This window comes from Drosophila miranda (genome assembly GCF_003369915.1).
Source record: "Drosophila miranda strain MSH22 chromosome Y unlocalized genomic scaffold, D.miranda_PacBio2.1 Contig_Y3_pilon, whole genome shotgun sequence".
Taxonomy (NCBI): Eukaryota; Metazoa; Arthropoda; class Insecta; order Diptera; family Drosophilidae; genus Drosophila; species Drosophila miranda.
This window is the reverse complement of record NW_022881625.1, coordinates 5,315,340-5,334,049: the sequence shown is the minus strand read 5'-3', so window position 1 is coordinate 5,334,049 and position 18,710 is coordinate 5,315,340. Positions and strand designations below refer to the sequence as shown.

Genomic DNA, 18,710 nt, shown 5'->3' with positions numbered 1-18,710 from the left:
CTTCTTTGCCGTGCTCATGACCAAGCCCTGGCTGTTTTCCCTCAGCCTACTGGGATTCATCCTGTCCCTGGCGGCGCTCCTGAAGAAGACCGTCGAGCAGCTGGTGTTCCAGATACGCCTGCACCTCGTGCTCTAGGGGCAGCCATCGAGCAGAAAGCAGCAAGCAGTATCCAATCACACACTGACAGAAGACACACGGCCACACGCCCGACACTCCACCCCTCCCCTCAGAGATGTTTGCACTTCCATTTGGGCATCTATTTTCGTTGATGCTGGCATCGCAATACACGGAATCGTCTCTCCGTTTTTGGCCGCAATGAAAATAGATACCGAAATATTCGAAATTCAAAGTCAATTCCCACGAGAGAGAGCGAGACAGGCCTTCTTCTTTTGGTTTACGGCCTTTCTTTCTTCTACCTTTGGCATCGCCCACTCCACTCTCTTTATTTTTCTTGCATTAAATTGGCAATAATATGAACTCGCCTTCTCTTTCTGCTTAGTAGTATTCCCCTGTCGCCGATAGCCCGCATCCTCTGCGTTCCAGAATCTGCGGAAGTTTCCAGCGGGGGCTACTGGCGTGCATCAGCCGTCGAGCGAACCGACTGCCTTTGTTCAACTGGGACGATGAGGTCTGAGCGTGTCCATCTCGGCCAGTGAGAACTTGCTGGTAGCGGGTCAGCAGATTGGTGCGGACAATGGCGCCGTTCAGTTCCGCCTGGGCCTTGATGGCCTGTGGGAAAAGAGAGGGGAGAAAACAATTGGATAAAGCCGAGGAAGAAAAGGAAATATAGACTCACCTGAGTATCGCTGACAGCCAGACCATTCAGGAGATTGAACAGCACAATGGTCATGAAGAACACAAAGAGCAGGAAGATCAGGTAAGTGTAGACGCTGTCAAACTTTATGTCACCGGCATCAAATTCTCCCGTGAGCATCACAATCGTCTTGATGAGTGCCTCGATGGGCACGGAGAATGTGTTGAAGGGACCATCATCTTCTCCCTCCTTTGCTGGCTCTGGCGTGCTGTCCTTCGGAGAGGAGGAATCCACCTGGGGCTTGCCAAACAGTATGTAGAAGCACAGACTAAACGTAAGCACAAAGATCGAGTAGAGAGCAAAGCTCTTGATGAAGCTGCTGGAGACGGCGCGCAGCATGAGCATGTGCGTCGAAATTGAGAGTACTGGCAGGGAGGCAACCAGCAGGCAGAACTCCACGGACACCAGCAGAATGGTGAAGACGGCCAGTATGCGCTGCGTCTCCTTGTCGTAGCTGGCTTCCATGCAGGTTAGGATCGACAAGACAATGAGAGCCACCTCCATCAGGTTCGTGATGGACCTGAAGTACAGCAGCGGCGACATGGCAAGCTGTATGACCTCTCGGATCATGAGATACACAATCCCTATCCAAGAGAACAGGCCGAAGAGGGCAGTCAGGCCCGTGTGGTCGCTTTCGTGGAACTTAAGGAGCGTATGCGTGATAATGGAGGCAGTGAAGAGAGAGTAAAGTAGAAAGTTCAGATAGAAGATCACCGAGAGGCGGTGCCACTTGAGGAAGAGGAAACTCGAGATTAGCGGGTGCTGCAGCAGGTAACGCAGCTCCTTGGAATCGGCGATGTATGCGATTGGAGTCATCTCGTCCTCCAATTGGTGAGGATGGCCAATGCTCCGCTTGTCCGACTGCCCGGGCTCTCGCTGGCGTCTCATCAGATTCTTGTAGTTGATGATGATCTCGAAACTCTGGTCACCGGGCTTCTCCCCGTTGGTGGTGATGCAGGAATCGAAGTGCTCTTCTTCAGCACATGGTGGAGGGGCGTGAACTCGCCCTGATCCACCAAATTCGGAGAGGCTCCGTACTCGAGCAGCAGCTGAATGCAGGAGCCCACCTGAGAGGCATTCGATCGTCCTGGCGATTGGCCTGGGCACCGCTGTCCAGGGCAGTGTGGAATTCCCGTATGTCCCGATTAGCGAGGGCTGCGCTTAATGAAACTGCGGCTGCGGATCGATGAAACCGCAGTTGTTAGAGCTCATTCTGCTGTCTGCAAAGAGTCAAGTGAAAATGTGGAGGATGAGCTATGTCTATGTGGGCTTTCGTTAATCTTATCCAACCCACGCTGCGTATGAGTAACTTCTAATGCCGTTTCTATGAAAATGATGCCAGAACCCGCATTGTTAGAGCTCTGCTCTGGTCAATGGAGGGAGGTCTGACCCAACAGACGGTTTCTGTACAGACCTTGAAATGGCCGAAACAAAAGCATGAGAGTGGACCGACCCCCGCAACAAACGGTATTTGACAACGCTTCATGCTACGATGATTTTCACACAAATGACTGTCGGTCCATGGAGCTGGCCAGCAGCTAGAGGCAAAGCCACAGTCAGAGCCACACTCACAGCCACATCCGCAGCCGAAAGCTACCCCACAGGTTTCTCGAAAAATAAAAACCAAATCTTCGTTTTGGGGGCAATTAAAGAAAGCGTCTTTAAGTGGTTTGTGTGGTACCCGAACTACAGACTTAATTTGCACTCCCGTGTAGTTATTAAATTATAACAATCCAACTGAAGACAAGGTAAGACAAGGCCTGAGAAGTACTCAGGGAGTGGCTCGATTGTCCAAAGTGATCTACAAATTTGAATCAAGTTTGGTGTTCGATCTCGCTCGCCTTTTGGTATATCAAAATTTAACGATCATAAAGAATAATCATAAAATATTCAACACATCATATCAATTAGCAATCAATTGGTTACGCTTTATGCTTTGAATACTGTTCCGAATGGAGCTTTAGATAAAGCCCTGGGCTGTGCTGAAATCTTGCGATTTATAGGCGGCTCTTTTCGTAAATTTCAAGGCGGCTTCTTCTGTGGGATCTGATCCCTCCAGCCGTCAGCTCAACGTCTTCTCCGCTCTGTTGTGTTCTGTTCTGTTCTGTTCCGTTCTGTCTGCTGTCTGCTTTGATGCTTGAAATGTGTGAGAAATCGGCTAATCACACATGAGACCTGGCTAATTTGAATATTCCCCCACTGATTGTTTATCAATAGCCTACGAATTGGGAATCAGGAAACATCGTCTTCTCTTTTGTAGGTAGCTCTTCGGCTAATGTTGCTTTAGTATGCAAAAAAAATTGAGGATTGTAAATGACGCCCCTGGGGTCAAAATTTGTCGTTGATAAGATAAACAGAATCGCACAATCACCTTCCTTAATTGCCCCTTTATTTGATATTTTCTTGTCTCCCATCTTAACCTCTTCCCCATTCTGGTATTTGTTTTTCCACCTGAGTACGAGTATTTGCCCAAGCAATTGACAAACAACTTCATTGTTTGTCCAAGCTGAAGCTCGACCCAAAGTCTTACTAAGACATCGGTTGACAGAATGGCGTAATATCACAATAATTAACAGAAAACTTAGCAGCAAACGATTTCAAAAGTGAGCAACTCCTCTCTCAGTCGCATCTGACCCTAGCAATTAAGAGCACTACTTTCAGAAATATTGATGTAGTCAAGGTAATCTATACTTATTGCGAAAAGCTTCGGAATACACAAATTGCCCTTAAACTCTTAAACATTTGCTTCATCTACGGAAACCAGTCGAAATCACAGAGTATACGGAGTCTGGAGTGGAATTTTATTCCCCCTTCTCTTGGAGCTCACATATGTATATACTATAACACTGGTAAAAAAAAAGTACTCGTATCACTCTGGAATTTGAGAATAAAGTGTGTCACAAAGGAAAAGGAGTCCAACGACATTATTACTAGTTTTAAAAGAAAAATAATAATGAGATTATCTTCATTCGCGATTCGAAAACTGTTTCGACTTCTCATTTTTTCTTTGAGTGAATTTATATTTATAAACCTTTCAGCCCTGTTCTTCTTTCTGTCTGTGGGAACATCTGGAATTTGGAGACTGAGAGAGCTGGAGCCTAGGAAATTGCCCAACAAAATTGGCTCTGAGTTGCACACCGAATCCTCTACTAAAGTTCTTTGTGTTGGTGCAGCTGCAAAAGTGAAATCAGCAAATGACAACACTTCGGAAAGAGTAAGTAGAAGGGGGACAGACGTGATTAATGTAAAGTTTTTTACGCGATAAACTGAATATGTATATGTCCAGCTGCACAGGATCAGCCGCGTTTCTCCGATCGTCTGTCAATAATTTATACTATATACGTACTGTCTTACACTGCTATAACATTCTCACATGATATTTTACCATACCCTTCCCGAATACGTGATGTGATCAGATCGAGAGACCCTCTAGCTGCGTGGGAGGAGGAGAGCAGAGTAAACACTAAACTAAATTGCTTGTCCATAAAGTCTGTTTTTTGGCAAACTGTGCTTGGATTGTTTATACAATTTACGGCATTATTATACCCGATACTCAAAATGAGTATTGGGGTATATTAGATTTGTGGTAAAAGTGGATGTGTGTAACGTCCAGAAGGAATCGTTTCCGACCCCATAAAGTATATATTCTTGATCAGCATCAATAGCCGAGTCGATTGAGTGTAGTGGTCGCTTGTCGGGCGGATAGGAAAGCATATTTGTGTTCTTCGCCTGAAAGTATGCCCGATGGTATTTGTACAATTTATATATTTATGTATATCACACCTCACCGAGATACTTATTAATTATTAAGTTTAGTCCCCATAGTTAGTGTATAGTTAGGTTGGCTTAATTTCTTGTTGTGGTGTTACATGTTAAATGTTCCTGGTCGTGTGGGGGCTAGCGCCATCTAGAGTTGACATTAAGAATATGCTTAAAAACGAACAAAAATCTCCCCACCATGTCCATAACCATTCAAGGTGAATGGCGAAGGATCGTGCAAAGGCAGATCCGGAGAACAAAATTTTTGTTGGTCAGTAGATCCGCCCAAATCTTTCTTGTTCCTCGTGGCCGTACAAGCATTCAGTTGCGCGGTGAGAAAAAAAATAATAAAAATAAAATTAAACCGCCGTAAATAACCGTGGTGGGAAACCAAAGTGCACTCGATCGGGAAAAAAGAACCCAAGAAAGCAGATTGGGCTCTAATCGAAAACGTGAGTACCGGCCTTCGACAGTGCTAGGAGCCTCGAAGTCAGATTTTCCGACTTTTTCTGTAGTTTCCGCTTGGAGGTGAGCAGCCCCAACACAAAAAAAAAAAAAAAAACACCTGGAGAAAGAAGGAATTAGCACCTCAACCCCATCCCCCTATTTTCGCAGCGCCAGTTCCAACCGGGTAAATATGTGCATGGAGTAACTGTTAGAAAAAGTAGCCTGATCAGTATTTTCAAATTCCACATTAGAATCGGCACTTAGTTTGGGAATTATCCAAAAGCTGCAGCCCGAGCTTTAAGCCCCCGCACTACGAACCAGCTGATCCGCCAAGTCGCGGGCAGTGAACTTTGGGTGCGCGAGACGAAGACAGCCGTCTGAACGGGCTTAGTGCGGCGAAGTGGCGTAACCGTTTCGCATTCAAAACCGGGCCAAGAAACGGAAACCGGTGCTTGCAGTCAGCGTAGGACCGAAGCCGCTTAAATGTTCCTACCGGGCGGAAAAAAATAGTGCACCACGTGTGTACATAACCTCCCGGCGACCCCTAGTGGTATCGCCTCTCTTATTCTTCTCGTGATTCGGCCTAGCTGTTCCAAACGTTTATTTAAAGTGCAGTGGAGGCCAGCGTTTGTCTTATGTGCACGTTAGTGTCATTATGTAGGCTGAATGAAAACTGTAAGAGATGTGCTCACATACATATGTAAACACCGCCCACTGAAAGCCACTGAGGCCAGTAAGATCCCACCGTGACTCGCATTCCCTTGAACCTCGCAGTCCGTTGATATGAGTGAAGCTTGAGTGAGCTTTATAATATACCAACAACATTACATTTTATTGCCTCCCAAAATTCCGCGAGCGTGGCAAAAGCTTCGTTCTTTTTTGCTAGAGCTGTTTGTCGGTCGTTGACCTCACACTTTTAAAGTAGTCACAGCTGATTGGCCTTCTGCCTTTACAATACGCTTGGTAGAACGAATAGTATGTCCAACTACTACTATATTGCGCTATAGTATTATCTTTCTATCTAAGGAAAAATCATTAGTTTATATCGCACTATAAAATATCGTATATGCACTTATAACTATTTACACTTATCGTATTTATTTATCTAAATATTCCCTAGTAATAATAGCTATATCTCTTGTGACGCTTTTCGTTCCTCCTTTTGTCCATTTAGCCTTGTCTTGGAGTTCTCGGTTAGTGTTTCTTTTTTCTTGTAACATGAATATAGTATCTGAATATAGTTTCTAATAAAATGATTGTTAAGATGAATATGTGCTAGACGTTACCGCATTTGGGGGAACCATGCCGCTCGTGAGCGAAATAGGATGACCAATACCGGACACTCCAGGGATCCTGATATTATTATTGGCTCTTTCAGGATCATGGTAGGGTGGGCGTGGCACGACTCCGTGCCAGCAAAACAGAGATGTCCGCCGCGGTGGTAGATCCCTACTCCTTCTCTGCACTATCTTTGCCCCACTATACTTTCCGTACCCCTAACGATCCTTTCCTTGTCTGTCCCCCTCCCATTCCCAAAAAGAGTACGCGAATTTTAATAAAATAATACCAGCAGGAGCGAAGCAACCTAACTGGAGGGTTACCCCAAAGAACCCATCCCCATTTCCGACCAGAGATCAGCCGTGGAAGCGAGCGCGTACTCCTTCTCAGTTAGCCGACCACCAGCTTCATCGTGCGAAGAATCTCTTCGTTACTCGTTACAGTAATAATTATTTTATTTGGCGCCCAACGTGGGGCCCGAAAGGCCTGAAGGTCAGGGTTGACGTAATTGTAAACGTTACAAAGCGGAGTTACATTAACGTATATGGTTGTGTGTGACCCCAGCCAAACTTGACCCCGAAGCAGAAAAATTGTTGAGAAAGTCCATAACACCTGCGAGCAGTGCATAGTCATGCACTGGCTTAAGACTTTTGTTCCCTGTTTCCCACCCCCCTTCCTTAAAGCCTTCCTTTTGTCCTGGAATTGGATCCTGTGATGGTGGATGCTTATTAGTTTCCGATAACGTTTAGCCCGCATCGGAGTATGATCCATAACCCTTGTTCGATGGTAAGCTGCTCTGGAATCGATAATAGCTTCACCATAGCTTTATTGCCGAGCAGTATATGCCATAGCAGTGAAATCTAGATGGATTCACTGGTATGTGGAAGTTGGCTGGACACAGGGTTATTAGTGGAGTAAATCTACGACCTGCCGCTATACAGAAGCATATTAGTGAATACATTCGCCCGTATCCCTTGGAAATTGACAGGTACCTTGGGTAGCTTTGGTTCAGTTGTCGCCGGAGTCAGCTAGAAGAATCAAAATTATTTTTTGTTGCCGCTCAACTCGAATCGGGGTTATTAGGGTGCCTCCGTCTTTTGTTTCTCCCTCTACTTTCTAGTGATTGGTCTATTCGTGCGCCGATTTATACAGCAGGTTATCGCCGGCCGAACGTGGTACCCCTGGTGCTGGTGCGTTTCTTCGTGCTACGCTTCCGGCCCGGACCGATAATGGCTGCGGAAAAGGTATAGGTCGTAGCACGCAGAGACTATTACAAACTCCCCGTAACCGCTTCGGTAATGTTTCCTCGATGGGCGGCTGACGAACACCGTCGTGATCCTGGTATGGGCACGCGTGCAAGAACGTCGTCCGTCCCTATGTTTAGGCGTTCGCCGCAGACAGGAAGTGGCCTAGAACTACTACTTGGGTCACGATTGCCGAAGATGCCTTTTCTTTATTTCCCCCTTTTTCGCTCTACCACGCTTACTTATTGGCAACCTTTCGGAGGGAAAGGGTTGCAAGGTTTCCCCCAAAATCTCTCTATCAAAGATCGTTTTTTTTTTGCTTTCCCCGTTATTATTGTTTTTTTTGTTAATATTTGTCTGAACTAGATTTATAGGAACGTGCTTAAAGCTAGTTAATATATAGGATAACTTTACAATGCCGGTAGACCGAAGCCCGGATTATAGGATTCAGCCAAAAGAGAGCGAAACCGTTTGCTGTGTATGCACGCAAGAAGTCGAATACCCAGGCCAACTATTAGCTACCAGCTGTAACCATTATTTCCATCACACCTGCTTTAGTGCAAGTTAAGGAAATAAGAAAGTCTGTCCAGTGTGCAGAACTGCGCTGAGCAAATCGACCCTTAGTTTGGCAGAAGAACTAGAAGCAGCTCAAGCCCCAGGCAACCAACCAGGGGCAGTTGCAGTGACCAGATCCCGTTCGAAAACACTTAAATCACAGCAAAACCAATTATCCGCTGCCAATATGCAGAGTGGGGTCCGAAGTGTTAGCCAACCCGAAAGGCCTAGTGTGTCCGGTCCAATGGCCGCTCCAGATCGTCCTAGAGGCCAACCGCCAAATTCTGCGGCAGCAGTGGTGTCAGCTTCAGCAGCTCGAACGGGTCTGCCAGCCACGCATGGTAGCTTGCAACAGACCATTGCGGACGCAGTGACAGCCGCACCAGCACAGCACACTCAAATGCCAGCTAACGCGATTGAAGCGGGGTTTCAAAGATTGTCGCTCCAGAATGCAGCTCCAGTTCCAACGGAAAGGGTACACCCAGCCCATAGGCAGTCCTCTCCCGTTAGGTCAAATCAATCCTTTGAGCAACTCTTTAGGTTATCCGCCAGGGAAAACGCAGCATTGCCAAACTCAGCGTCCGAGCGACCGACTAACTTGTCAGCCCCACCCGAGTCGCAGCAATCACATCAGTTGCGCGCGGATCGGATTAGCCAGATAATCGCGAACTGGAAGTTGAGATTCTCAGGGCGCTCCTCTATGTCAATAGATGATTTTTTGTATCGCGTCGAAGCTCTGACCAGCCAGACATTAGATAGCAATTTTGAATTGTTGGATCTCGACGCGAGCAACCTGTTCGAAGGAAGCGCGGGTGAATGGTACTGGAGGTATCATAAAAGCGTACCAAGAGTGCGCTGGATTGATCTCTGTATTGCTCTGAGATCGCAGTTTTCGGACGGCAGAACAGATTTAGAAATCAGAACCGCGATCACCCAGAGAAAGCAGAAAGTCAACGAACCGTTTGACAGTTTTTATGAGGCCATAGTGGCGCTTGCAGACAAGCTCGTGCAGCCGATGACCGAGCAGTCCTTGTTAGAGGTGTTGCGAGCAAATCTGCTCAATGAGATACAACATGAGATTTTATATGTGCCCATACCGAACATTGTGCAGTTGCGACAAGTGGTCCGCAAGCGTGAAAGGTTCATCGAAAATACTGCTAAGCCAATCCCGGCTACTCGACGATTTGTTCCTCGCAATCAGGTGAACGAAATGTCTATCCAGACAGAAGGTCTGGCAGAAGCCGATTCGGAAGAAGCTGACGCTTTTGATATCGACGCGATGACGCTTTCTTGCTGGAATTGCAATAAACAAGGCCACCGATATCAAGAGTGCGAAGCAGAGCGTAAAGTATTCTGTTATGGATGTGGTAAGCGGGACACATATAAACCATCGTGCCGAAAATGTAGCTCGTCAAAACACGAGTTGGCTCGTGCACCGATATCGAGTACACGCAAGTTAGTGTCGAAGGCAACGAATACGGAGTAACCGGGGCTACGTCAAGCTTACTCCCCCTACCTCCTGACATGATAACGACCACTATGATACCAGTACAGGACGACGATCAGAAAACGACCCCTGCGCCTAGCAAAACTCGAGACCGTAAGCGTAGGAAGCTGTTCCGCACGCAGAGTAAAAATGCGCGCAGAGCATTATTAGCCTCTGTTATTAGTAATATCACTGACCTACGACCCTACGCCAATGTCACTCTGTTTGGCAAGACGATAAGTGGATTAATGGACACAGGCGCCTCAATCAGCTGCCTTGGGGGTAAATTTGCAGAAGAGTTATCTCGAACAAACCCTGAGGTCAAGCCGATGAAGTCAGCCGTGCGAACCGAACTCCACACTCATTTGCTTTCGTGGAAATTCCAAACGAATATGCCTTTATCTTGTACCATCGTTATCGCAGGAGTTATATCTAGGAATAGACTTTTGGAGAAGCTTTAATCTACTGCCGTTCTTCTTAATGAGCAAAGCGAATAACAACAGTTTGGCGGCTATAAACTTTGACAACCCGATGCAAATACCTTTGTCGGAATTACAGCAGAAGGAACTAGTAGCGATAGTACAGATGTTCCCTTCGTTTGCCGGAAAAGGATTAGGAAAGACAAACTGGCTTACACATGACATAGAAATTTCCGAGACTCGGCCCATAAAACAACGCCACTACGCAGTGTCGCCTGCAGTCGAAAAATGTATATACGAAGAGTTAGGCCGAATGTTAGGCCTTGGGGTGATTGAAGAATCAGATAGCCCGTGGTCTTCCCCGGTAGTAATTGTGCGTAAGCCAGGTAAGGTTCGCCTTTGCCTTGATAGCCGGAAAGTTAACGGAGTAACAGTCAAAAATGCTTACCCTATGCCCCTCATTGATGGCATTTTAAGTAGACTTCCAAAAGCGCAGTTCATTTCAAGCATCGATCTTAAAGATGCTTACTGGCAGATTCCGCTTACTCCAAGGGCTCGGGAGAAGACGGCTTTTGCTGTGCCTGGGAAGCCGCTATATCAATTCACGGTGATGCCGTTTGGTTTATGAAATGCCCCACAGACCATGTCCAAACTGATGGATAAAGTTATCCCACCATCTTTGCGAAATGAAATTTTCATTTATCTCGACGACTTATTGGTGATTTCGGAGTCCTTCGAGAAGCACATGTCCGTGTTGAAAGCGCTGGCCGACCGACTGTCTCAAGCTGGACTGACGATAAACGTAGAGAAGAGCAAATTTTGCCTGAAGGAAGTGAAATACCTGGGCCACGTGATAGGGTATGGGATGATACAAACGGATCCCGAAAAAGTTGCTGCTATTCGGAAGTTTCCAGTGCCACGATCGGTGAAGCAAGTGCGACGATTTTTGGGAACCACTGGATGGTACCATAAATTTATTAAAAACTATGCCGGAATTGCTGCCCCAATATCAGATACACTAAAGCAACGTCGATCGTTTGTATGGACCAACGAAGCGCAAAGGGCGTTTGAAAGTTTAAAAGACCAAATGTGCGAGGCACCAGTCCTACATAGCCCCGACTTTACCATTCCATTTGCCATTCATTGCGATGCCAGCCACACCGGAGTTGGCGGCGTGTTAATTCAAACGGATAGCGATGGTAATGACATCCCAATCGCATTCATGTCTCGCAAGCTGAATCAGTGTCAGCGAAACTATTCAGTCACGGAGAAAGAGTGTTTGGCAGCCATAATGTGTGTGAAGAAGTTTCGAGCTTATGTGGAAGGACACGAGTTCTCCATCCATACCGACCATGCATCATTGAAGTGGCTAATGTCACAATCGGACCTAAGTTCTAGATTGGCAAGATGGGCTCTCAAATTGCAGGGGTTCAACTTTAAAATTTTCCACCGCAAAGGTAGCCAAAATGTTGTCCCAGATGTTCTGTCGCGGGTGCACACCGAAGATCTATCGGCATTCAGCTGCGATGGATTGGTAGACCTGCAGTCTGATTGCTTCAAGTCGGCAGAATATTTGGAACTGATTCGAAAAATTAAAGGCAACCAGACACAGATGCCAGACATTAAGGTGATCGATAATCTCATATATCGGCGAGCAGAACACGCGGCTGCTGATCAGATCGCTGACGACCTGTGTTGGAAGCCGTGGGTTCCAACGGAGCTGGTGTCCGATGTACTAAAACAGAGTCACGAACAGTCGCTAGCAGCTCATAGCGGCATTAATAAAACGTTGGAGAGAGTTCGACGTTATTATTATTGGCCAAGTTTAGTAACCGATGTGAGAGCGTTCATAAACAGCTGTTCGGTCTGCAACTGCACCAAGTACCCGAATCGTTCGTTACGACCCCCATTAGCTCCAGTGAAGGAAACTCAACGAGTGTTTCAGAAGTTGTTTGTGGATTTCCTGGGTCCGTTTTGGACCATCTTTCAAAATATCCGTTTTTAAAACCCGTACAGAAATTTACAGCGGAGGCGATAACTCGATTCATGGAATAGGACCTATTCCATTGCTTCGGGGTACCCGAAGTGGTTGTGTCCGACAATGGAGTACAATTTAAGTCCCATCACTTCAATTCGCTGTTGAAAAAGTACAATGTGCAGCATTTTTATACGGCTGTGTACGCACCTCAAGCCAACGCATCCGAACGCGTTAACAGATCCGTTATTGCCGCCATTAAAGCTTACATCAAGCCAGATCAAACTAATTGGGATGAGCAGATTAGTTCTATTAGTTGTGCCTTACGATCTAGTCTGCATTCAGCCCTAAGCGACAGCCCCTATCGGGTTGCATTTGGACAGCACATGATCACCAATGGAGACACCTATCAGCTCTTACGAAATTTGCAGGTTTTAGAAGATCGTACCGTGAGTTTTGGTCGGGAAGATTCGTTTGATGTGATTCGAAAAACAGCCCAACGAACAATACAAAAACAACACCAACGAAACGAACAGCAGTACAACCTTCGAAGTCGTGAAGTGGCGTTCAAAGTTGGCCAGGAGGTCTACAAACGCAACTTTCAGCAGAGCAATTTCGTTAAAGGTTTCAGCGCAAAACTAGCTCCTACTTTTGTAAAAGCTAGAATAAAACGTAGGCTTGGTCACAGTTATTACGAGTTGGAAGATCCCTAAGGTAGACTTATCGGAAAATACCACGCTAAAGGCATAAAGCAGTGACCATCCTAATACAGGTTAACGGTTTTCCTCCAAGCGTCTATCACCCTTTGATGTGATTAACACCAAAGTGTGATCTTGGCCGGGGGGATTTGTAGTGGTCGCTTGTCGGGCGGATAGGAAAGCATATTTGTGTTCTTCGCCTGAAAGTATGCCCGATGGTATTTGTACAATTTATATATTTATGTATATTATATATATAAATATATTTATATATATTATATTATTTATACAAGTATATATCACACCTCACCGAGATACTTATTAATTATTAAGTTTAGTCCCGATAGTTAGTGTATAGTTAGGTTGGCTTAATTTCTTGTTGTGGTGTTACATGTTAAATGTTCCTGGTCGTGTGGGGGGCTAGCGCCATCTAGGGTTGACATTAAGAATATGCTTAAAAACGAACAAAAATCTCCCCACCATGTCCATAACCATTCAAGGTGAATGGCGAAGGATCGTGCAAAGGCAGATCCGGAATACAAAATTTTTGTTGGTCAGTAGATCCGCCCAAATCTTTCTTTCTCCTCGTGGCCGTACAAGCATTCAGTTGCGCGGTGAGAAAAAAAATAATAAAAATAAAATTAAACTGCCGTAAATAACCGTGGTGTGAAACCAAAGTGCACTCGATCGGGAAAAAAGAACCCAAGAAAGCAGATTGGGCTCTAATCGAAAACGTGAGTACCGGCCTTCGACAGTGCTAGGAGCCTCGAAGTTAGATTTTCCGACTTTTTCTGTAGTTTCCGCTTGGAGGTGAGCAGTCCCAACACAAAAAAAAAAAAACACCTCGAGAAAGAAGGAATTAGCACCTCAACCCCATCCCCCTATTTTCGCAGTGCCAGTTCCAACCGGGTAAAGATGTGCATGGAGTAACTGTTAGAAAAAGTAGCCTGATCAGTATTTTCAAATTCCACATTAGAATCGGCACTTAGTTTGGGAATTATCCAAAAGCTGCAGCCCGAGCTTTAAGCCCCCGCACTACGAACCAGCTGATCCACCAAGTCGCGGGCAGTGAACTTTGGGTGCGCGAGACGAAGACAGCCGTCTGAACGGGCTTAGTGCGGCGAAGTGGCGTAACCGTTTCGCATTCAAAACCGGGCCAAGAAACGGGAACCGGTGCTTGCAGTCAGCGTAGGACCGAAGCCGCTTAAATGTTCCTACCGGGCGGAAAAAAATAGTGCACCACGTGTGTACATAACCTCCCGGCGACCCCTAGTGGTATCGCCTCTCTTATTCTTCTCGTGATTCGGCCTAGCTGTTCCAAACGTTTATTTAAAGTGCAGTGGAGGCCAGCGTTTGTCTTATGTGCACGTTAGTGTCATTATGTAGGCTGAATGAAAACTGTAAGAGATGTGCTCACATACATATGTATACACCGCCCACTGAAAGCCACTGAGGCCAGTAAGATCCCACCGTGACTCGCATTCCCTTGAACCTCGCAGTCCGTTGATATGTCTGTTTTTGTGTAGTTGGATATACTTAGTGTTAATTGTAACAGAAAAAAAACCAGAAAAAAAAAACCCACCAACACATGGAAAGTTTGAAAATGCATTTGATAAAAGCTTAAAAGTTTGAGCTTAAAAGCGTCCGCTCGGCCGGGTCCCCTCCGCGAGCTTATGCCATGCAGCACGCGCTGTACGATTTTGTTTTTGGTTTGCAGGTAAAAGTTTAATGCACCCACACACAGCCACACGCCCAGCTACGAAAGATCTTTCGCCGCGGGAACACAAACAAAAACTGAGTGAGCTTTATAATATACCAACAACATTACATTTTATTGCCTCCCAAAATTCCGCGAGCGTGGCAAAAGCTTCGTTCTTTTTTGCTAGAGCTGTTTGTCGGTCGTTCACCTCACACTTTTAAAGTAGTCACAGCTGATTGGCCTTCTGCCTTTACAATACGCTTGGTAGAACGAATAGTATGTCCAACTACTCCCTGAAGCCGATGTGCTGTGACATGTGTACCTGTATTGCGCTATAGTATTATCTTTCTTTCTAAGGAAAAATCATTAGTTTATATCGCACTATAAAATATCGTATATGCACTTATAACTATTTACACTTATCGTATTTATTTATCTAAATATTCCCTAGTAATAATAGCTATATCTCTTGTGACGCTTTTCGTTCCTCCTTTTGTCCATTTAGCCTTGTCTTGGAGTTCTCGGTTAGTGTTTCTTTTTTCTTGTAACATGAATATAGTTTCTAATAAAATGATTGTTAAGATGAATATGTGCTAGACGTTACCGCATTTGGGGGAACCATGCCGCTCGTGAGCGAAATAGGATGACCAATACCGGACACTCCAGGGATCCTGATATTATTATTGGCTCTTTCAGGATCATGGTAGGGTGGGCGTGGCACGACTCCGTGCCAGCAAAACAGAGATGTCCGCCGCGGTGGTAGATCCCTACTCCTTCTCTGCACTATCTTTGCCCCACTATACTTTCCGTACTCCTAACGATCCTTTCCTTGTCTGTCCCCTCCCATTCCCAAAAAGAGTACGCGAATTTTAATAAAATAATACCAGCAGGAGCGAAGCAACCTAACTGGAGGGTTACCCCAAAGAACCCATCCCCATTTCCGACCAGAGGTCAGCCGTGGAAGCGAGCGCGTACTCCTTCTCAGTTAGCCGACCACCAGCTTCATCGTGCGAAGATTCTCTTCGTTACTCGTTACATGAGCCATGTCTGTCTGTCCGTCTGTCCGTCCGTCCGTCTGTCCGTCCCCTTCAGCGCCTAGTGCTCAAAGACTATAAGAGCTATAGCAACGATGTTTTGGATCCAGACTTCTGTGATATGTCACTGCTACAAGAAAATTTCAAAACTTTGCCCCGCCCACTTCCGCGCTCACAAAGGGCGAAAATCTGTGGCATCCACAATTTCGACGATACGAGAAAACCAAAAACGCAGAATCGTAGAAGATGACTATATGTTTTTGAGTGCAAAATCTGAACCAGATCGTATAATTATTATAGCCAGAATCAAGAAAACAATTTCATTCTTTCTCGCTCTGTCTCTCTCTAACACACAGGTTTCATGGTCGGTTTTGCCAATTGCAAAATATGAGTTCAAGGATCTCAAAACCCATAAGAGCTAGAGCAACCAAATTTGGTATCCACACTCCTGTGATATCGGACCTTGACCGTTTTGTGTCAAAATTTCGCCACACCCCCTTCCGCCCCCGCAAAGGACGAAAATCTGTGGCATCCACAAATCTCAGAGACTATTAAGGCTAGAGTAACCAAATTTTGTATCCGCACTTCTGTTAGATCTCACTATAAAACGTATATCTCCGAATTTCGCCCCACCCCCTTTCGCCCCCACAAAGAACGAAAATCTGTTGCATCCACAATATTGCAGATTCGAGAAAACTAAACACGCAAAATCATAGATAATGACTATATCTATCAGATTGCTGAATCTGGATCAGATCGCATCATTTTTGTAGCCAAAAGCAAGAAATCAATTTGCAGTATCGGGTATAAATGTAGAGTTGCGGTTTCCGCAGCAACTCACAACGTTCCCCCTCGTTTTTTTTATGCATTCTCAGCGTTTTGCTGCACTTAATGAACAACAGGCGATGGTCTGGCCCGAGACGCTTTGTTTACACTTGGCATTAAAACTGGAAAAACAAAGGGAAATAACCAAAAATTCTAGTATGAAGAAAAAAGTACTCGGGTGTGGCAGAAAAAAACTACAATCTTGATCTACAAATGAAGTTTTTTTACAGTGAAATATATACCTGACTTGTAGTGAAACGCAGCCCCGAAATTGTCATCATAAAAACTTCGTAATTAAGATGAATGCGTGAGGAGATGGGGCTGGAGCTGAGACCAAGCATGACTTCATGCTGAACCGCCTCCGAGTGGCATCCGCAGATAAAAAGCAACAAAATATAGTTGTATACAAGAAATGTTTAGCTGGGACGGAAATACGGACAGCTCACAAACACATGGACACATGCTTAACTTAACTAAAGTGGATACACACACATGCATCGCATATACATGCTCTATATTGGGTATATACATATGTACTACTCGTACTCGCTGTGCACTTCATAAACAATTGGCTGGCCTACATCATGTACTCGTACAACACACAACAAAAGATTTGAGGGGGGTGTGTGTGGAGTGGGAGAATTGGGGGGATGTCAGTCAGTGCCCCGCAAGTTTCGATAATTTCGAATAATTTAATTAAGCCCAGACGAGGCGGCAGTACTGGGACTTTTACGATTCTCCCCGGAACTTCCAAAAGCCCTGAAAATGGCAAGATTTTCAAAAAAAAAATTAATTAAAGATCACTTTGATTTAGCACCCCTTTTGGGACTACGCCCTTGTGTCCCGCTAAAAGTAGAAAACGAATAAACAAAAGCTTTGTGCGAGCCAGATCGGCAAACGAATGAATCCAGCCAACGATTTAGGTAGTAGTCGTATATGGGGAGGGAGGGAAACTGAGACCTGGTTGCTCGACTCTCCACATATCGCCTAATCGATGGATTATTTAATTGTAATTGGTAATAAGAAATGCAAATTCAGCTCTCGGTACATGTGTAATGTGGTATGTGAGGACGGAAGCACTCGACGCCAAAAGTCCATGCAAATGAAGCGAGGCTTGGGTTACTCCCGAACCCGATTGGGTAAACATGGAACTGGACTTCGTTTACTGCTGTTGCACACTATCTGAGGGGATCGACTGACGGTCAGGCACGATTATTTCGTTTATTTCTTATTTATTTTCTTTTCTTGAAAGAAACAATAGACACTTGAGAAAACGAGCCACCTTCGGCGTTTCCTTTTAGGGCATCAAAAAAGTGATCGTGACCATTGCCGGCCCACATTCGAAAATCGTTTTTCAAAAACTCTCGTTCGTTCTGGCGATGATGTCACAGTTTGAGTGTATATATATAAAGTATGTATATATTTTCTTGATCAGCATCAATAGCCGAGTCGATTGAGCCCTGTCTGTGTCTGTCCGTCCGTCCGCCTGTCCGTCCCCTTCAGCGCCTAATGCTCAAAGACTATAGGAGCTAGAGCAACGATGGTTTGGATCCAGACTTCTGTGATATGTCCCTGCTACAAGAATATTTCAAAAGTTCGCCCCGCCCACTTCCGCCCCCACAAAGGACGAAAATTTTAAAGATACGAGAAAACCAAAAACGCAGAATCGTAGAAGATGATCGATGATCAGATCGTATAATTATTATAGCCAGAATCAAGAAAACAATATCATTCTTTCTCGCTCTGTCTCTCTCTAACACACAGGTTTCATGGTCGGTTTTGCCAATAGCAAAATATGAGTTCAAGACTCTCAGAACCCATAAGAGCCAGAGCAACCAAATTTGGTATCCACACTCCTGTGATATCGGACTTTGACCGTTTCGTGTCAAAATTTCGCCACACCCCTTCCGCCCCCGCAAAGGACGAAAATCTGTGGCATCCACAAATCTCAGAGACTATTAAATCTAGAGTAACCAAATTTAGTATCCGCACTTCTGTTAGATCTCACTATAAAACGTATATCTCAGAATTTCGCCTTACCCCCTTCCGCTCCCACAAAGGACGAAAATCTGTTGCATCCACAATATTGCACATTCGAGAAAACTAAAAACGCAGAATCATAGATAACGACCATATCTATCAGATTGCTGAATCTGGTTTAGATCAGATATTTTTTATAGCCAAAAGAAACAAATCAATTTGCAGTAGCTACGCAGCGCCCGACGTCACGCTCAGACTGATTTTCTGTAGAGGCGTCTGCCGGAGGAGAGCCATACTGACTTAATATCGGGTATAACTGTAGAGTTGAGGTGTCCGCAGCAACTCACAACGTTCCCCCTCGTCTATGATTCTGCGTTTTTAGTTTAGTTTTTTTTTTTAGTTTTGCCGCATTGTTTGCATAAATTTCCATTTGGATTTCCATTGCCATTACATTTGCAATTACAAAATATTTACTCTGGTACAAAATGGTACATAC

The 18,710-nt window shown here is 45.2% G+C and overlaps 1 protein-coding gene across 1 annotated transcript; it reads right to left on the bottom strand.

Moving 5' to 3' along the window:
- Nucleotides 1-652: 652 nt before the first annotated feature.
- LOC117194623 (transient receptor potential cation channel protein painless-like) lies at nucleotides 653-16,575 on the bottom strand (the record flags this gene model as incomplete). The annotated part of the gene is made up of 4 exons (XM_033399150.1): nucleotides 16,477-16,575; nucleotides 1,299-1,598; nucleotides 798-950; nucleotides 653-730 (listed from the first exon to the last, which is right to left on the bottom strand). Coding segments are annotated over exons 1-4 (630 nt in total), but the record flags the coding sequence as incomplete, so codon positions are not given.
- Between the last annotated feature and the right edge of the window lie 2,135 nt (nucleotides 16,576-18,710).